Here is a 19,783-nt window from a genome sequence, read left to right as displayed (position 1 = left end):
CCCCTCCTCACTTCCTTCATTCCAAGCTCATCCTGGAGCCCAGCCTGGCCCTTTCCTGGGCACTGAGAACCTGATTCTTCCTCCTGATTTACGGCTGGGGTCACAGCACAGCCTGTCCAGCCCTGCCCCTCTTCCTCTGGTGCTGAGGGTGAGCCCTGCTTGTCTCCAGCAGGGATTTCCATGGCAGGAAAATTTATAGGGAAAAGTGGGAGCTGCTGTTGTGCCAAATGCTTCTGACACCTGCAGGATGTCAGTGCTGCTGCTGCCCCAGCCTGCCCTGAAAGATTCCCAGTCCTTAAAAAGCTTCCCTGTGAGGGCAGGTCTGGGAGCAGCAGCCCTTGTTCAATCCTGCATTTTCATGGGGGTTCCCAAAGCTTACCTGGAAATCGTCAATGTGCTGGGGAGCAGAAGCACCAAAAATATCTTTTACACAAATCATTTTTTTTCCTGGGGAAGGGAGAGATAAATAAAAATCTGACAAATTTCGTGTCAAACAACCCCTTTGGGGACGAAGCAGAGCCAGCCCTGAGCTCTGGGAGCTTTCCTGGCTGTGCCAGGCTGAGCAGCCCTGGATTGTTTGTGCCTTTGCCATGCCCGTGTCCCCCTGAGCCCCTGTAAGTCCTGCTGCTGATTCCTCATTTCCTGCCTGCTTTGGGGGATGCTGACAGAGAAGCCAGAGGCTGCAGCGCTCAGGGGACACGGCCCCAGTGAGAGCTCCATCCGGGGGTGCTGAACTGCTTCGCTGACATCCCAATAACCAAGGGAAATATTTTGACAGTTCCCATTGGAACACGTTGGGGGGGCGTTGCCATCAGATAAAACCGGGGTTATTTTGACACTTCGTTGCAATTTGCGGCAAGGAAAAAAAAACCCACCCAAAAAACAAGAGTGAGAATAGCAGATGGAGGGCTGGAAATTTCCATTTTTTTAGCCGTAGTAGTTCCAAGGCTCACTCCCTGGTTCACTCAAGGACGAGCTGTTCGCAGCTTTCAGATCGCTCCATTCGTACTTGGGGGCTCAAAGGTGCAATTAAGGACTGGGATGGGGGGTTGGGGCACTGTTATCTCGGCCCTTATCTCACTGATGACAGTGCGGGACGGGCGGGGACCGCGGAGCTGCGGGACAATTGCACTTTTAGGGTGGAATTTACGGCCAGGGGATGGAATTAATTCTCCAGGGAATCATTGTTCCTCCTCCTCCAGGAGACACAACAGAATTACAGCCCAGGGATATCACTGGAAATAAACCTGGGCAGGGAGACGAGAGGAGCGGGAAGGTCGGGCAGGAGCAGGGAGAGGGCTGGGGAGGGAAGGGCAGGAGCAGGAGGGATGAGGATGGGTTTTGCGGTAAAGGGCTGGAGCAAGAGCACCTGCAGGGGGATGAGGATGGATTTTGGGGTAAAGGGTTGGAGCAGGAGCACCGGCAGGGGTGGTGAGGGTGGATTTTGGGGGTAGGGCTGTAGCAGGAGCAGCGGCAAGGGTGGTGAGGATGGATTTTGGGAGGAAGGGCTGGAGCAAGAGCAGTGGCAGGGGTCGTGAGGGTGGATTTTGGGGGTAGGGCTGTAGCAGGAGCACCGGCAGGGGTGGTGAGGATGGGTTTTGGGGGTAGGGCTGGAGCAGGAGCAGCAGCAGGGGTGGTGAGGATGGGTTTTGGGGAGTTAAGCACCTGCCGGGCCGGGTGTCAGGGCCGGATCTGGCAGAGCTGTTTGTGCCCTTCACAAAGGTAATGAAAATTCTCCTTCTCCCGGGTTCTTCCCTCCTTCTCCCGGAGGGAGGGTGATTGGAGGGTGGTCGGGAAACTGTAGAGTGCAGCTGTTCAATGGGAGGAGAGAGAGGCAATGAATTGAAAGTAAACACATCTCCCCCTTTCCCTACACAGCTCTGGAACGCTCAAACAACGCTGGGCAGGGAGCGCTGTGCTCTGGGCTCCTGTGGAACAGAAATCTTCACACCCAGGGAGAAACTCAGGATAAACTTTCCTGGGAAACCTTTCAGACCCGGCTCTGCTCCTGCTGCCTCAGCCCCTTCTGCCCCCAAACCCTGACTGTTGCTTTCTCCTTGCTGGACTTTTACCCTTCCAATTCTTCCCAGCCTTAGATCATGTGCGGATTTAATTCATGTTGTGGCTGCTGCCTCTTTGAGCTCATTAACAAAGGTGTTAATCAGGATGATCGGGTGGCCAGGGTTGGATGGGCTTGGAGCAGCCTGGGATAGTGGAATGAGATGAGCCTTGGTCCCTTCCAACCCAAATCACTCCAGGGGGCAGGATGAAGCTCCTGTCCTCTGATTTTTCCTGGGATCTCTTCTTTCCCCCCTCTTATCCTCTAATACAGTTCTGTGTCAGCTGCCTGCATTTGGGAGTAAATGAAGACACTGCTTAGGGGAATAAATATTGGGATTTTTGACCCCTCAGGAAGGGGAAATCCATGTGCTTTGTTTTCCCTGCTGCCATCCAGCTCCTGAGGCAGCAGCACCTCAGCACCCTCCCCACTTGTGATCCTTAAAGACAGAACAGGGCTTTGCTTTGTTGATCAGCACAGCATCTCCGTGGAGACGCTGGAATGAGAAAGATCCCAAAGCTTCTCTGAAGGCCCGGCAGTGTCTGTGGAGAGACTGACTCCATGGACCACATCCCCTCGCAGCTCTGAGCCAGGAGCATCTGTTGCCATGGTGACTTGGTGGGGAAAGTCATCTGGGGAAACTGCTGCTGTATTTTTAGCTTTGAGTAATGAAATGTAACAGCTGGAGAGGAAGGTGAGGGGCAGTCAAGGGCCACAGGGCCCTGGGGTGGGGTTTGGGAGCAGGGCTGGGCAGGGAGGGTGCTCAGGATGGGCAGCACCTGCAGGAGCCTGGAAATAACCCCCGGGAAGAGAAGGGGATGAGGAGGAGCTGTTCCATGGCAAGATAAAGAGGAGGCACTGCCTGAGGTCACACTGCTCCCTGTACAGTGTGTTCAGCCTATAAATAGCTCACATCTACCTCTGCACAAGTGGTATTTATAGAGTGGGGAGGGGAAAAGGCTCTGTTTGGTGATGGCAGTGGATTTGGGAAGGATGTGCCGGGCTTGGTCAGAAGTTCAGGTCTTTGAGAGGAACAAAAAGCCCCAGATGGGGAGGGGGTGGGTTCTGCTCTACTCCAGGCTCAAAGGTTGAGTGCTGTTAAAGCAGCTTTTGGGATGGGTGTGCCTGGAGAGGGCCCTCAGCTGGAGCTGCTGGGTGGATATTCCACAGCAGAGCCCTGGGCAGCTGTGCTTTAATCCTGGCATTTACCCCTGGCATTTGGATCAGTCTCACTCACATGTAAACTTTTCCAGATTCACGTTTGACTTCCTAAAACCCTCTCCTGGCTCCCTGCAATGACTCGCATTGTTCTGCCTTCAGCTGTCAGAAGTTTGTTTTCCCATCAGTTGGTTTGGGTGCAATATTTACTGCACTGAGCTCTCAGGACCACCCATGAAAGGAGATTTCCCTGCAGCTGGCAGAGTCTGATGGGATTCAGGGATTCATTCCTACTCCAAAGGCTCCTGGAATTATGAGCCAATGCTTTGAGCAGCCTCCCCACCTTTCCCTCCCAGCAGCAGGGAGACAAAGGGAATTCAGCTTCAGGAAGTCACAGCTGATGCAAAGCCGAGCCCAGAGCACAGAGATCGGAGATGTGACCCCAATATTCCCTGGAATGGATTGTCCCTCCTCTCTCTGCATCACTGGGCTCTTGGGCTGGGTTAAAACTGATCCCATCTCAGAGATAAGCACAGCTGGGGGGTCAGCAGCAGCCTGGGCAGTGGCCTGGGCCCTGCTCAGGGAATTATCCAGGCAGGATCCTGCCCATGGGAACGGGAGCAGTCTGGTGGGGGCAGGGGAGGGGCTGAACCTAGGTGAGGTGGTTTAGAAGCAGATTTTGAATTGTAAAGCTTTAAATAAAGCTTAGCAAAGACCACCAGAACCATTCTTGGTGGGCTCTGATGCTCCTGCCTTTCTCCCAGGAAAATCCAGAGGTTTCCTGTGACTCCTCTGCAGGGTCTGGTGGCCCCTGACTCCTGGGGGCAGGAGGGGGTGACTCTGGCAGCCCATGGAGGACTGGGAATATTTTCCTTAAAGCCTGAACTACTCCAGGCAGGCCAAACATTTTCCATCCTCCAATTTCTGATGGAGAATGGAGAAATTTTTAATTAGTTTGGATTTATTTTCCAAAAAAAAAAAACCCTGCTGAGTTTTCCTTCCTGCTTCTCCAGTGAAATGCTTTGAATGAAGCTGAAACTCCTCTGAGCAGTTGCAGGGAGCCCTGGGGTGTTCCTTACAACCCCATTCCCAGAGGGACGTGATGGAGCATCCCTGATTCCTTCTCCAAGCATTGGGATTGCTTCACCAAAACTGAGGAATTGGCACCTTTTTCCCTCCTCACCTCCAACCTTTCAAGTGAAACACACTCCCAGCTGCTGGGAGGTTAAAGCTTCTCTGGCATTTGCAACAGGCAGATCTGGGGAGTTTGGGCTGGAGTTGAGAGGTCTGTGAGCAGAGACATTGAGGTGGTGGATTATGGAATCATGGAATGTCCTGACTGGAAGGGACCCCCAAGGATCACCCATCCCAGTCCCTGTCCCTGCCCAGACACCCCAACAATGCCACCCTGGGCATCCCTGGCAGCTCCTGGAGCTCTGGCAGCCTCGGGGCTGTGCCCATTCCCTGGGGAGCCTGGGCAGTGCCAGCACCTCTAGGGGAAGAACCTTTCCCTAAAATCCAAACTAAACCTGCCCTGGCACAGCTCCAGCCCTTCCCTGGCTCCTGTCCCTGTCACACAGAGCAGAAATGGGAGCTGCCCCTTGGTGTCTCCCCCCACACAAATGGAGAGGGGCTGCCATGGGCTGGAGCAGTTAAAAGTTAAAAAACAAACCAAAGTCAGATATCAGGAGCTGAGCCAGGCTGAGGACGATTGATGGAAGTGGTTCCTGATGTTCCATCAGTATTTTTATTGATCTGAGGCTGTTTAGTGCTGTAAAAACGTTATAAATTAGAGAAAAGCTGTGAGAAGGATCTAGAGACAGAAATCACCCAGGGTGACAGCAACAGGATGAGAGGAAAGAGCCTTGACTTGTGCCAGCAGAGGTTCAGGGTGGATATTGGGAATTATTTCTTCACTGAAAGGGTGGCACAGGGTGGAGTCCCTGGAGGGGTAACAGCTTTGGGGATGTGGCAGCTGGGGACATGGGCCAGTGGTGGCCTTGGCCTGGACTCAATCTTAGAGGGTTTTTCCAGCCTTCCTAAGGGTTCTGTGTCTCTGATCCTGGGATGTCCCGTCTGCACGGGAACTGTGGGACTGCACAGAGGTTTGTGGGTGTGCATTAATGTATCCTGATCATCCAGCCCCGGGATGATCAAATATTCACAATTAACGCTGGGAAAGGCAGCAGCTGCTGCTTCTGTGCTCAGCATCCATGGAGTCCTGCACCATAACAGCTCCTCCTTTGTCCCTTCCCTCCAGAGATCCGTGAGGCTTTCCGAGTGCTGGACCGGGACGGGAATGGCTTCATCTCCAAGCAGGAGCTGGGCATGGCCATGCGCTCCCTGGGCTACATGCCCAGTGAGGTGGAGCTGGCCATCATCATGCAGCGCCTGGACATGGATGGTGAGTCCTCAGCGGGGTCTGCTCTCTCCTGGGGGTTCACAGGGGCTTTCCCAGCCCTTGGATCTGGATCCAGTGATTCCTGGTCACCAGGGGAAGGGTGGAGAGGGAGCTGGGGAACTTTGCTTTCCCCACACGAAAGGCAGGAGCGAGGTGAGATGTGAAGCAGCTGTGGGTGATCCTGGGGATCAGGCAGTCCATGGAAGGGGATGGATCATCCCCTGTGGGATGCAGCTGGGTGAAGACAGAGCCGTTCTCACAAAGTTCAGACATCTCAACAATCCCACCCTGGGCATCCCTGGCAGCTCCTGGAGCTCTGGCAGCCTCGGGGCTGTGCCCATTCCCTGGGCAGTGCCAGCACCTCTGGGGGAAGAACCTTTCCTGATCTCCAGCCTGAGCCTCCCTGTCACAGCTCCAGCTGTTCCCTGGGTGCTGTCCCTGTCACACAGAGCAGAGATCAGAGCTGTCCCTTGGCAGGAGCTGAGTCTCCCCTCATATGAGTGGAGAGGGGCTGTCCCAGCCTGGAGGGGAACATTCCAGAGGTGAAAAACAAACCAAAGTCAGGTGTCAGAAGCTGAGCCAGGCTGAAGGTGATGGAAGCAATTCCTTTGATGTCATCATGGAATACCCTAAGTTGGAAGGGACCCCCAGGATAATCCAGTGCAGCTCCTGGAGTGGCCCAGACACCCCAAGAATCCCACCTTGCACAGATAATCTTTGCCAGGCTCATTGAACATTTCCCTCTGTACTCCTGGGCAGCCCTGGCCGGTGACACTTCTGGGAGAGGAGCAGGATTCCCACCCAGTCCAGGCCAGAGCTGCTGTGCTGGGAGCTGTTCTAATGAAGTGTTGATTGCTCTGCAAGGAGAAGTTTTGAAGGGTGGAAGGTTTCCCAGCCAAGTCCTGCTGGGAGAGCTCATCAAACAATTACTGAGGGAAGAAAAGCAACAGAACTCGCATTAGTGGGGAGAGGGAAATGCAGGATCAGGATGCTGGAGCCAGGGAGGAATTTCAGCTGCTGCAGAGCTCGCTCAGAGCTGAACGCAACGAGCCATTCCTTTAAAATGTCCTCGGCAGGGCTGGAGGGGATACATTTCTGCTGCCAGGAGCTGGGGTGCAGACCCAGCCTTGTCCCGGGGTGTGGCAGGGTGGAAATACTGAAATCCTGCCAGAGCAGAGTCTGAGGGATGCAGGGATCCAGGAGAGCCAGGGAGATGCTGGAATTCCTGGGGAGGCTGGAGAGCAGAGCCCGGGCAGATGGGGCAGTGAAGCTCTCCTGCCCTGCTGGAGGGCCAATTCCCGATGTCCCTGGCAGAAGCACAATTGTCACCAGGGCACGGCAGGGACTGTCACCCTATCGAGGGTGTCCAGCAAGAAAAGGGCTGCAAAACCTGGCAGGGAGAGGAAGATCCATTGTGGGAATGATCTCATTCCATAAAGAAAAGGGGGAAAAGGAATCCATCACTTTTTAAATGGGGGAAAAGGAATCCATCACTTTTAAAAGGGTTTTGTCCCAAAGTTGTTTGCCTTTTGCCCTGCTGTGCTGGCCTTTCCTGGCAGAGGGGGACTCGGGCTCAGGTTTGGCAAAGCCAGGCTTAGTGTGCTGCCAACTCCTGGGGTCTTTTCCCGAAATTCTGAGCGTTTTTGGAAAAAGAGTGCTGGGACTTGGCTCCCAGTTCTGATTCATCTCCAGTCGTTCCTGACTCTGGCAGGCTTTGGCACCATTCTGTGCAGACTGCTGGTGGGGAGGGCCCTGAGGTGGGGACTGGAGTTAAACCTGGAGTGATGGAGTGATAAACTCCTGCTGAGGCTTTCCAGGGAGCTCTGTGTGCTTCTGCAGGGATGGGAGCTGATCCTCCAGCTCCAAACTGGTTGTACTGGTGCAGTGTTGGAGCAGGGGTTTGGGGGCTGGAGGGAGGCTGTGACAGGGGAAGGTCAAGTGGGCCATGGACTTAAAAAGTCAGGGAAATTCCTGAGGCACTGAGCAAAGAGAGGAATGTTCTGTGAAAGATTACCTTGCCTGCAAATTGAGCTAGTGCTGTACAGCTTGAATTTATATTATCAGGGCTACTTTTTCTCCAATGGATTCTTCACCTTTTTCTGGGATTTAACTTGAACTATGGAGTGAGAAGCAGCAAGAGCCTCCTTCTTCCTCTCCCACTGAGAAAGGACATCACTCAGGAGCAGGGCAGGGATGTTGGTTGTGCCCAGAACTCCCAGGAACAGCCTGATCGCCTTCCCATATACTCCTGGGGAGGGTGGCTGAGTTTTTCCAGGCTTTTGCTTGGCATTAGATGGGTTGGAAGCTCAGATGGATGAAAGGTCACACTCAGGGAGGAGCCTCCAGTGGTCAGGAGAGCCAGGGGGAGGTGAAATCCTCTGCACATCTCTGGCCCACGCCATGAGTTATGATGTGCTGGCAGGTGGAGCAGCCAGACATCCATTCCTTCCTTCTCACCAAAACTGCTGCCAGGGCCTGAAAATGAGGTAAGAAAATTGGCAGGGCTTGGGATTTAACCTGAGCCAGCCTGAGCAGCCCCAACATCCAGTTTTCATCAGCAAATTCCAGGGGACCAGAGGGGCTGCAAAAGGCATGGCTAATTCACTGAGGGGCACAAAAGGCAACAGCTGGAGCTGGAGCAGGGCTGGGCTGGGCTGATTTCCATGTTTTCTGTAGGATGGGGATGGAAGCAGCAGGATTGCCAGGCTGGACACGAGGAACTCAGAGGAACCTCTGCAGCGTGTGCTGGGGCGGAGCAGAAAGGGATCGGACAGGAGCATTTCACAGCTGGGTGCCACCTCCTGCCACCCAGGCAGCACAGGGAGTGGCACAGGGAATAACACTGGGAATGGCACAGGGAATGAATGGCACAGGGAGTGGCACAGGGAATGAGTACATAGGGAATGAATGGCACAAGGAATGAATGGCACAGGGAATGACACAGGGAGTGGCACAGGGAATGAATGGCACAGGGAATAAATGACACAGGGACACTGCTTCCAGGGCCCCCATGTGCAGCTGCTCAGTGCCACTCTCAGGGCTCCCATGGGAGCAGCATGGAAAGGATCCTCCATAATTCATCACTTTTGGGGGCAAAATGGGGTTAGGGAGAGAATGCTGCTGGAACTTGAGGAAAACCAGCCCTGGCACAGCTGGGATTTGGGCCAGGAGCCCTTCACAGGTGTCACCTCTGATGCCTCCATGGTTGCTGAGGCTGCCAGGAACTTGTCACCAGCCTTCCTGCAGAGGGGACAGGCCAGCAGAGGGACATGCCACCAGCCTGGCACTGCTGGGGTGCCCAGGAGTGGCTCTGCCCTCACCCCCTGTGCATGCCCTGATTTCCTGGGAATGTCCCATTCCCCCACTCCTCCCTGGAGGCAGGAGAGCAGCAGGGCTGGGGATCCCCTGCATCCCTACAAATCCATTCTCCAGCTCTTCTTCCAAAGCTTTGCTAGAGCTTGGACAGCGCTCCAGGCCTGGGCTGGGGGTGTTGGGGTGTCTGTGCAGGGCAGGAGTTGGATTCCCTGATCCCTGTGGGTCCCTCCCAACTCCAGGCATTCCATGGTTCTGGGATTCTGCCAGGTGGGCTTCACTCAGGTGAAGAAATGCAGCTGGCACAGGGAAAATCTTACAACTGGCATAAAACACCCTCAGTTATGGAGAAAAATGGGGATCTCCTTGGAATATTTTCCAGAGAAATCCTAATAAATCCTCAGAACCCTGCTTTTGTGGACTCCAGGAGATGTTGTGGCACTGCTGGGGTGGGAAGTGTCAGAAGAGGACAGAAAAAAAAGGGATTTGCTGGGAAAAAATGTTTCTCTTGAGGAAGGGAGGTGAGGGCTGGGGGTTCTGGGATTCCCATTATCCCAAAGCTTTGTTTGGAAGTGTAGGACTGTTCCCACAGAGGTTGTTGGTGGACCTGGGCACCCCTCTGGGGGCTGTGCCTCATAGGGAGCCAATACTTTACTCTGGAAGTACTCTCAGAGGTTATAACTGACCTTTATCCCAAGGATTTCCCTCATTTCCAACCGTAATTCTGCATTCCATGGACACAAACTGTGAGAGGGGCCTGTGCTTCTCTCTGCAATTGGGGAATGTTCTGGCCAGCACAGGAAAAGAGAAATATTTTATACATTTCTGTACTGGAAAAAGGAATTATTTGTGAATTCTTCCAGTTGGCAGCAATGCTGATAAAAACGCTGGGAAATGGCACATGGAATGTGTGGCCTTATCTGGGATTCCTCCTCTTTAAGCAGAATTTGCCATAAAAGAGATGAATGTGTGACTTAAGTGTCACAAATTGTTTAATTGGGATTTTGATCTGAGGAATAAAATGAGCACTTTGTGCACTAATGAGAGGAGCAGCTGGAAAAATAACTCCAGGCTACCAAAAGAGGGGGGAAAATCCACTCCTGGATGCCAAATTATTTATTGGGATGAGAATTGAGAGTATTTTGATGATGCAAAAGTCGAGCTGCTTTCACCAGGCACCTTCCTGGTACCTCTGGGACATCCCTGGGAGCAATGAAAAATGGGGGAATCTCAACTTTAAATTCTGCAAGAGTCATGGAATCATTGAGGTTGGAAAAGATCTCTGAGGCCATTGAGTCCAACCACCCCCAGCACTGCCCCATGTCCCCAAGTGCCACATGCACAGGGCTGTTAAACCCCCCCAGGGGTGGGGACTCCACCCCTGCCCTGGGCAGTGCTGATGCCTGACCAGCCTTTCCATAGAGGAATGTTCCCAATGTCCAACCCAAACTTTGCTGGTTGTTTCCAGAACAATGTGAGGCTGTTCTGGATGTTCAGACCCATCCAGAAGTGGCACTTGGTGCTGTGGTTTGGTGGCCACGGGGCCACTAGGTCCAAAGTTGGACCTGATGACCTTGGAGGTCTTTTCCAACCTCAGTGATTCCAGGACTCTTCCAAAACTTCAAACTGAGATTTCCCCCCCAGTTTTTCATTGGTCCCAAGGATGTCAGCTCTCCAGTTCTGCCAGTACAAGTCACACATCCCAGAATGTCCCAGATTCTCTCTGGAAAGGGAAGAGGTGACAGTGCCATGGCTGTGTGGTGTCACAGGTCACTGTGTCCCTCCAGGCTGCTGTCCTGCTGTCCAGGACTTCCCCAGGGAAAATGCTTTGGCTCCTGGTGAGGGAAGGGACACCAGAGCTGGGGACAGGGGTGGGAACGCTCAGAGGACATGGGCTGGGACATCTGGACACAGAGCAAATCTCTCCTTCAAAAATGAAGTGTTCAGCTTTCCTCCAGGGCAAGCAGGAGGCAAATTCTTTGTTCTTAGCCAGGGACAAATCCCAGGATCACAGGGTCATTAAGGCTGGACAAATCCCAGGATCAGTAAAGTTGGAAAATACTTCCAAGATCATTCTGTCCAACCTTTGATCAATGAAATGTTGGCTCCTGTCCACAAGCTCAGCTTGAGCTGCCCTGCACAGGACAGTGGTGACATTCTCAAGCTGGAAACATTTTCTCTCCTTCTTTTGTCTCTCCCACTTTTGTTCTTGGGGTTTTCCTGAGGCTTTTTACTGCTGTTTCCTTGTGTTTCAGCATGAAAAGAGCTGGATACAATACTCCATTTTACATCTCAATATAAAATGTGTTCCAGTATAAAACAGTCCAGGCTGCTGGAGGGGAACCAGGAACCATTTCTGGGTTAGAATCAGAGTTCACAGAAGTCAGAGAATCCCAGAATCCCAGGTTTGGGTTGGAAATAATCTTAAAAATCATCTCACTCCTTCCCCTGCCATGGATAAGGACCTTCCACTATTCCAGGTTGCTCCAAGCCCTGTCCAGCCTGGCCTTGGGCACTGCCAGGGATGGGGCAGACAGGTTATGATGGATTTGGGGTTTGTCTTTTGATCTCAGAGTGATTTTTCAGAGTGAGAAATGATCCACCCACATTCCAGACTGGCTGTCCTTTAAAATGTGTTGCTGAGCTGAGAATTTTGGGCAGCGGGATGGATTTGATGAGACTTGTCTGGATTTATAGGGGCCACTCTCTCCATGTCTGCTCTCATTTGGACAATGAGGATTATCACATTTTATCCCATTCTGTGTTCTCACTGCAGAAATGAGGAGTGATTACAGCTGCTGCTGCAGCCTGTCAGACCTGCAGCTCAGGAGCAGCAAGAGGTTCATCAAATCACACCAAATTATATCAAATTATACCAAACAAAATCCCAGCCTGCCTTTGCTGAAGGGACAGCACAAAGGACTGAGCTGCAGTCCCCCTCCATGCTGTGGCAGGGATGCACCTCCTGCCCTGTGCTTTGTGTGCATGAATTTGATTTCTTCCTGAAATGCAGCCCTGGGATCATTTTGGCTTCCCAGGGTGTGTGCCTCCTGCTTTAATGAGCTGCTGGTGCTCCCCAAGGGGTGTGAGCTGCACCCAGAGCTCTCTTCCCTTCCCAGCAGAGATGTTGGAAGTCCTGGGGAGTCTGGGGGTGGTCCTGCTGCTCTTGATCCAGAGGGATCAGCTGCTCACAGCTGGGAGGGGACCAGGGTCTGCACAGACCTGAAAAATGGCTTTGGGTGCCCAGGAGGGGGTCTCAGAGAGGGCTGGGGCTGGGTGGCCGTGCTGGTGGCACATCCCCCTCACAGCCCCTGCAGGGCCCTCCCCTGGGGACACTGGTGATAGGGCTGGTCCCTGGGCATTCTGCAGCTCCTGGAGCCGGTGTGGAGCTGGCAGGTGTCTGATGGGGATTTATTTCTTACTGCAGTCCCTGTTTTCCTTGGACTTCTCCTCCTTGTTTGAGTGCTTGTGCTGGAGCAGGGACAGGTCCCAGCAGATTCCCTGTCCTCCTCAGCCCTCTGACTCTCCTGGTCAGACAGTGGGAGTTCACAGGTTTATTTTTAATGGGAAGCAAACCAGTCCTGTGGAGCTGTTTCCTGCCCCTGCAGGACCAGCCAAGGTGTGCCAGAGCGAGGAACTCTCCAGCTCCTCTGCTCGGTGTGGGATGGACAAACCCCCCCTGCTCCACCCTTCTGGGCTCTGCTGGAGCCTTGCAGCCCCCATGGAAATCCGAAATCCCCTCCCCCAGGAATGTGTCTGTACAATTCAAGGATCCGTTCTGTGTGGTTGTCATGGAACCAGAGCAGCCAGATCCACACAACTGCTCTGAAAACTGCAGGAGCTGAGGGACTTAAGGGACAGAGGGGCTCCAGTGGAGATGTTTGATCATTTCCTCAGATCCTGTGAAGTTTTCATGGAATCCCAGAATGGTTTGGGTGGGGAGGGATGTCAGAGCTCCTCTCATTCCATGGGCAGGGACACCTCCCACTGTCCCAGGCTCCCTCCTCTCCAGGTGAGCAGCCCCAGCTCTCCCAGCCTGGCTCCAGCCCTGTGGTCTCCTCTGGATTAATTCCCTACAGATCCATGTCCCTCCTGTGCTGGGAGGAGGGGCAGTTGTTTCTCTCCCCCCAGAAGTCACTGGAGCTGTCTAGAATTAAAACTGTTTTCCGAGGCCAAAGTTTTGTGCCAGACTTTCCCTGTTCTCGTTGTTGTTCTGCACTGAGGCTGTAATTAGGAAGAAATTCTCTGCCCCGAGCTGGGCGAGGGATCAGCCTACTGAAGAGGCTCTGACCTGCCGGTCTTTGATACCAAAAGCCTTGTCTGGGAAATCTCCTGTGGCTGGAGCCGTTCCCTGCTCATCCTGTGCCTCACCCCGGGGCTCAGCCGGGTGAGCCGGGCACGGCAATGGCACAGCCCGGGCCGGCCGGGCATGCAGGGAGCTGCCGGAGGATAAAAATAAACAGGACTTGTGTGCTCCGGGCCTGAGCCGCAAACCCAGCTCATTAACTTTAAATATCTCACCTCGATGCTCGCTGGAGGTCACACTCGGCAGGAGGAGGGCGGATGCTGATCAGCATTGAAACCAGCGCCCATCCTCATCCTCATCCTCATCCCGGCTCCGGGAACTTCCAAGGACCTGATTATCCTGAGAATGGCCAGGAAAAAGGCTCATTTAGGGAGCAATCAGGGTGCATTACCCAGCCAGTGTGATGCACAAAGCTATGAAACCCGGGTGGAGGAGGTGACGCAATCCAGGAATGTTTTCCCCCTCTCATTTCCCCCCTCTTATTTCCCTTTCCCCCCTCTCATTTTCAGGAATGTTTCCCTCTCCTCATTTCCCTTTGTCCCCTTCATTTCCAGGCATGTTCTCCCCCTCCACTTCTCCTCTCCAGCTGTGCCTTTCTCCAGCCCAGATTTAATTCCACCCTCCAAGGGAGTGTCTCGGACAGGAGAGCTTTGGAGAGACAGGGGTCTCTCCTAAGAGCTGAGGGTGGGGCTGTCCTATGGAAATGGGGCCGGGATGGGGTCACCCCCTGCTCCTCTTGTTCCCTCAGAGAATGGGCTGGAGTTCCCGGAGCTGCTGCTCTGGGATCAGGGCATTTGGATCCCTGCTCTCCCTGCCTGGCATTTCCAACCTGGGCAGACTTCTGAAGGTGGGATCAGGACCGGGGAAGGTGGGATGGGGCTCAGGGGGTGGTTTGGGTCCTGCTGGGGGTATCTGAGGCTGCTGGTGCCCTGACAAGGTGACTGCACAGCTCTGGCTCTGTGGTTCCTGCTGCACATCCTCCAGCAGATCCAGCTTTCCCTGTTCCCCACGGTGAAAGACTGAAGGAAGATGAAATCCTTTGTCTGGAGCTCAAAGCTTAGGGAGAAGGTGGGAAATTTCTGTGCTCAGCTCTTGTCAACCAGTGCAGAACCAGCAGGAACAGCTGATGGCACCTGGAACCTCTTGGTCCTGGGGATGTGGGATCAAAACCTGGAGGAGAATTGGTGTTGAAGGGAAGTGGCTTCTTAGGAGAGTAAATCCCCTTTCCAAAAGGCTGGAGGCTCTTTCATCTCCTCTGGGATGGTGTCCAACCCAGAGTCTGCTCCCTGGAGGGCTGTGGTCCCTTTCCAGTCCCCTCCAGATGTTCAGTCATTAATGATTTTCTTTTTCCTGTCCCTTCTCCTCTGCACAAGTCCCTGACAGGAGGGGACAGCTGGGGGGTTGGGCTCTGCTCCCAGGGAACAGAGACAGGAGGAGAGGGAACGGCCTCAGGCTGGGCCAGGGGAGGCTCAGGGTGGATTTTGGGAACATTTCTACACTGGAAGGGTGATCACGCACCCCTGGAAGTGTTCAAAAGCTCTGTGGATGTGGCTCTTGGGGAAAGGGTCAGTGGTGGCCTTGGCAGTGCTGGGGGAAGGTTGGACTCAGTGACCCTGGAGGTCAGTTCCAACCTCAATGACTCCATAATTCTGTGACCCCACAGGTTTATTTAGGAGGCCCAATGGACATTTTGCAGAGGTGCAGACACCACTTCCTTGAGTCAGTCAGGTCCAAAGCAAATCTCCCTGGGCTGCAAGGTCTGCAAAAACTCTCATATTCCCAGCTCCACACTGCTTGTTGCTGCTGCTCCATCATCTTTGATGCACTTTGAATCAAAGAGCCACAGAAGGAAGGGACCTTAAAGATGATCCAGCTCCAACCCTGCCATCCCCACACTCAGCATATATGTGTTGGATGTGCCATGGGATCCCAGGATTCCCTGCTGGAGCTCTGTGGAGCTCTGTGAGCAGACACACTGAGCTCACACGTGGCAAATGCTGATGCTAAGGCTCCTCAAGCTGGAATTTTCCCCAAGGTCTCTCTGCACCCCACAAATATGCAGTGAGAGGGAGCTTTGGCAAGTCCCCGCTGGCCTTGTGGGGTCTGTGGCACTGGAAAGGTTCCAGAGAACCCAGAGATTGCTTGGTGCCTCCAGCATCCTCTTCCCACCATGGGACAAGGAGCCAAGCTCCCACTACTGCCATGCCTTCTTATTGTCACAATTCCCTGGTGTCTGCCAGGATTGAAAGTCCTGCAGGGAGCAAAGCCCTGGGCACCTGGAAGCTCTTGTCACCCAGCTGAGGGGCTGGGGATGATGAGCTGATCTGATTTGGCTCTGCTGGGGTGGCCAGAGAGATTCTGAGTCATTGCCTGAGTCATGAGGCTCAGCCACAGCATTGGTGCCCCCAGGTGACTCGGTGACATTAATGCCAGGATTTACACAGAGCTTTATGGGAGGAAAATGTGAGGGCACTGCTGGGAGGAAATCAAGAAGTGCTTTAGGTGGGCTTAAACCAGTGCTTAAACTCAGCTCTGGCATTCTGCTAAGATCACCCACACAGGCAGTGACCCATCCCTTGGCTACTGAGTGGAACTCAGGGATGGTGTGGAATTCTGTCTGGAAACCCCTCTGTCATAACCCCCTTTGCCACATGCCAGGCTGCACTGGCCCAGGAGCCCCTCACCACCATTCCCAAGGTTATCCTGTTCCAGGAGCCCCTCACCACCATTCCCAAGGTTTTCCTGCTTCCAGGAGCCCCTCACCACCATTCCCAAGGTTTTCCTGTCCCAACAGACCCCTCACCACCATTCCCAAGGTTTCCCAGCAGACCCCATCCCACTGTAGCAGTAGGCTTCCCTGCCCTCCCAATTTGTAGATAAGCTCTGGGACTGTGAGTACTTTGGAATCATGGAATCATTAAGCTGGAAGAGAGCTCTGAAATCCTCGGGTGCAGCCATTAACCCTTCACTGCCCAGTCCCCATGGAGCCATTTCCCTTCTGCAGTCAGGGAGCTCAGCCCGAGCAGGGTTTATAAATCTGCGTTTGTGCCTGGGAGCAGGGACAGGCAGGAGCTGTCCTGAGGCTGTCCTGGGACAGGGAACACATCCTGCTCCACCTGGCTGGAGCTGCTCCTGCCTGTGCCCTTCCCAGGGGTTCTCCTGGTGCAGGATGAGCTGTGCTCAGTCCTCAGTGGGAGCCTGGAGGCAGAGAAGGAGAGGATGTGAGCAGCACTTGTCTCACAGGGGGACTGGGGTCCTGTGAGCCTGCTGGGATCAGGGATTGTGGGATGGCTGCTGGAGAGGAGTGAGGAATGTGAGGGAGGACAGACAGCACACGAGCTGTCTGCCCAGCCTTCTCCTCCTTTCTCCCCGTCCTTAAACCAACTCTGCGTGAATTTGTGGATAATCCACGCCTGACTCGGAATCCCAAGGGCCCTGGGGAGAGCAGCACATCTGCAGCACAAGGATGGCAGAGTTGGATTTGATGCCAGGGCTCGGTCCCAGCGCTGTGTGCATGGCCATGGGGAGGGGCAGGAGGGCGGCTCTTGCCTGTGCCAACCCCAAATTCCACACTGTACTCCCAGGATGGAATGTGAAAACTGGGCTTTGGTGATGCCCTGGCTGTGCAGAGCAGCCCTGTGCATGTTTTGCTGATGGTTTTTATAACACTTCTCTCGTGGCTGTCAAAAGGAATTTTCATGCAAACCCGCTATTTCTCTCTTTTGATGAAATGACGCTGCAGTCTCATGAGGTGCTGGTGACAGGGAAGGTTTGTTTTCTGCAGCTTCACATGAATGTTAAAGAGATATTTTTACCAGGCAAAAGTGGACTCTAGTTGCCTTGCTAGTTAAGAGTTTTAATTGAAAAAGCAGCCAATAAAGGGATAATGCATTTTTCAATGGCATCTTTCTTCGGAGGTTATGGAAAATGCTCTCATTAGGCTGATAAAGCCTGGGAAGTTAGTGATGATACCTGGCAGAGGCACAGGGAAGTCACGAGCAGTGGGCTGCCCGAAGTCTTGTACAAAGTCAGAGCCCAGCAGTCCTGGCCCCCTTTTCTCTGGAATCAGGTGTGGGAGCGAGTCCTGCCTGTCTGAGGGTGCAGTGACATTGGAGAGAGCCCGACCTGAGCCATTCAGTGCTCAGGGTCACACAGGCCGAGTGTATGCAGGGGGCAAGGACCAGCATCTCTTTAAAATGCAAATTGTTTTCTTGTTAATCTGGCTAATTTAAAGAAATTAGCATCCCAGAACATCCCGATTTGCATCCCAGCGTGTGGATTCGCTGCTGTGTGTGCCATGGGCGAATGATTCGGAGCCGCCGTCACCTTGTGTTCCCTTCCTGAGCGATCCTGGCTGATCCGGCCCCGAGGGGCAGCAGGGGAAGGCGTGTTCCACAGCCCCTACATGTTTAAAGACCATCCCTTACCTTAATCAGCTGTTCCAGAAATGAGCTCGGTCCGGCAGAGCCCCGGAGCGGATTTAGCAGCGGGATGGGTGCGTTTTACAGCATCTCTGCAAGGTTCACCTTCAGAGCCTCACCCCAGGATATTCCCTCCCAGAAATATCAGATCTCCTGGTGCCCAAAGATCGCAATTCGGCCCGGGGAGTGCTTGGGCCGTGCTGGTTTTGTTCTCAGGCTGTGCTGAGTTTGTGCTCGGGCCGTGCTCAGTTTGTGCTCAGTTTGTGCTCAGGCCGTGCTCAGTTTGTGCTCAGTTTGTGCTCAGTTTGTGCTCAGGCTGTGCTCAGTTTGTGCTCAGGCCGTGCTCAGTTTGTGCTCAGTTTGTGCTCAGTTTGTGCTCAGGCTGTGCTCAGTTTGTGCTCAGTTTGTGCTTGGGCCGTGCTCAGTTTGTGCTCAGTTTGTGCTCAGGCTGTGCTCAGGCCGTGCTCAGTTTGTGCTCGGGCCGTGCTCAGTTTGTGCTCAGTTTGTGCTCAGGCCGTGCTCAGTTTGTGCTCGGGCCGTGCTCAGTTTGTGCTCAGTTTGTGCTCAGGCCGTGCTCAGTTTGTGCTCGGGCCGTGCTCAGTTTGTGCTCAGTTTGTGCTCAGGCCGTGCTCAGTTTGTGCTCGGGCCGTGCTCAGTTTGTGCTCAGTTTGTGCTCGGCCGTGCTCAGTTTGTGCTCAGTTTGTGCTCAGGCCGTGCTCAGTTTGTGCTCAGTTTGTGCTCAGTTTGTGCTCGGTTTGTGCTCGGCTGTGCTCAGGCCGTGCTCGGTTTGTGCTCGGCTGTGCTCAGTTTGTGCTCAGTTTGTGCTCAGTTTGTGCTCAGGCCATGCTCAGTTTGTGCTCAGTTTGTGCTTGGCTGTGCTCAGTTTGTGCTCAGTTTGTGCTCGGCTGTGCTCAGTTTGTGCTCAGGCCGTGCTCAGTTTGTGCTCAGTTTGTGCTCGGGCTGTGCTCAGTTTGTGCTCAGTTTGTGCTCAGGCTGTGCTCAGTTTGTGCTCAGTTTGTGCTCGGGCTGGGCTCAGTTTGTGCTGAGTTTGTGCTCAGTCTGTGCTTGGGCCGTGCTCAGTTTGTGCTCAGTTTGTGCTCGGCTGTGCTCAGTTTGTGCTCAGTCTGTGCTTGGGCCATGCTCAGTTTGTGCTCGGGCCGTGCTGATTTTCCCACTCATTTGTGCAGAAATAAGGACATGGAAGATCACGATCAGCCACACACCTGCTCGGGTCGCACATACGGGGTGTGACAAGAGGCACAAGTGTGATAAGAAGCACTGGTGTGACATGAAGCGCAGGTGTGACACAAAGCACAGGTGTGACACTAAGCAGAAATGTGACAGGAAGCGCAGGTGTGATAAGCACAGGTGTGACAGGAAACACAGGTGTGACAGGAAACAAAGGTGTAATAGGAAACACAGGTGTGATAAGCAGAGGTGTGACATGAAGCCCAGGTGTGATAAGCACAGTTGTGATAAGAAGCCCAGGCAGCAGTGGTGGTGCCACACGTGGCACAGCTGGCACACATTGTGGCTGTGGCACTGCTGGTATTTCAATCACAGCCCTGGTACTGTTCTGCTGAGTCTCAGGTTTGAGACACTTCTCCCGCCTGCTGACTTGACAACGGCAGCTCCAGGGAGGGCTGGATGAGGCCACTCCCAGCTGAATGGGAGTGAAACACAACCCCAAATCCTGCAGCTGCTGATCCTGATCCCACACTGGTCTGATTTATGCACCCCTGTCAGTTCAATAATGTGGAGGAGGGATGTCCATGGCCTGATCAATGAAGGAGATTTTCCAAAAGATTAGGTTAAGCATTCTCAGGAGATGTGGGCATTGAACTGCTCAGACAGACTGGGATTTTTAAGATCCTTCAGCAGGCATGACTATCCCTTTTTTGTGGAGGGAAAAGTGACATTTGCTACAAAACTCCCTCCAAACAGCCCCGTGCCTCATTCAGAGCAGGAGCCACACTCAGCACTGCACAGTAGGGCTCCTTAGTGGCAGGAGCTGTCACCTGTCCCTGCTGGTGGCACTGAGGCTGTGCCTGCACTGCCTGCTCTGCATGCCAGGCACACACACGGGTGCTGCTGGGCAGTTGGGCTGAAATCTGGGCTGGATCTGC

The 19,783-nt window shown here is 53.7% G+C and overlaps 1 protein-coding gene across 5 annotated transcripts in view; it reads left to right on the top strand.

Annotated features, from left to right (window-relative positions):
• The window catches only part of CALN1 (calneuron 1), a 140,809-nt gene that overhangs the window by 73,104 nt on the left and 47,922 nt on the right, over positions 1-19,783 (top strand). For all 5 annotated transcript variants that reach the window (XM_033078551.2, XM_033078555.2, XM_033078552.2 and 2 more), the window contains one exon: positions 5,478-5,621. In XM_033078551.2, the coding sequence (XP_032934442.1) occupies positions 5,478-5,621 (144 nt within the window). The remainder of the gene's footprint in view (positions 1-5,477; positions 5,622-19,783) is intronic.

This window comes from Catharus ustulatus, chromosome 22, assembly GCF_009819885.2.
Source record: "Catharus ustulatus isolate bCatUst1 chromosome 22, bCatUst1.pri.v2, whole genome shotgun sequence".
Lineage (NCBI taxonomy): Eukaryota > Metazoa > Chordata > Aves > Passeriformes > Turdidae > Catharus > Catharus ustulatus.
This window is presented reverse-complemented; position numbering and strand designations above follow the sequence as displayed.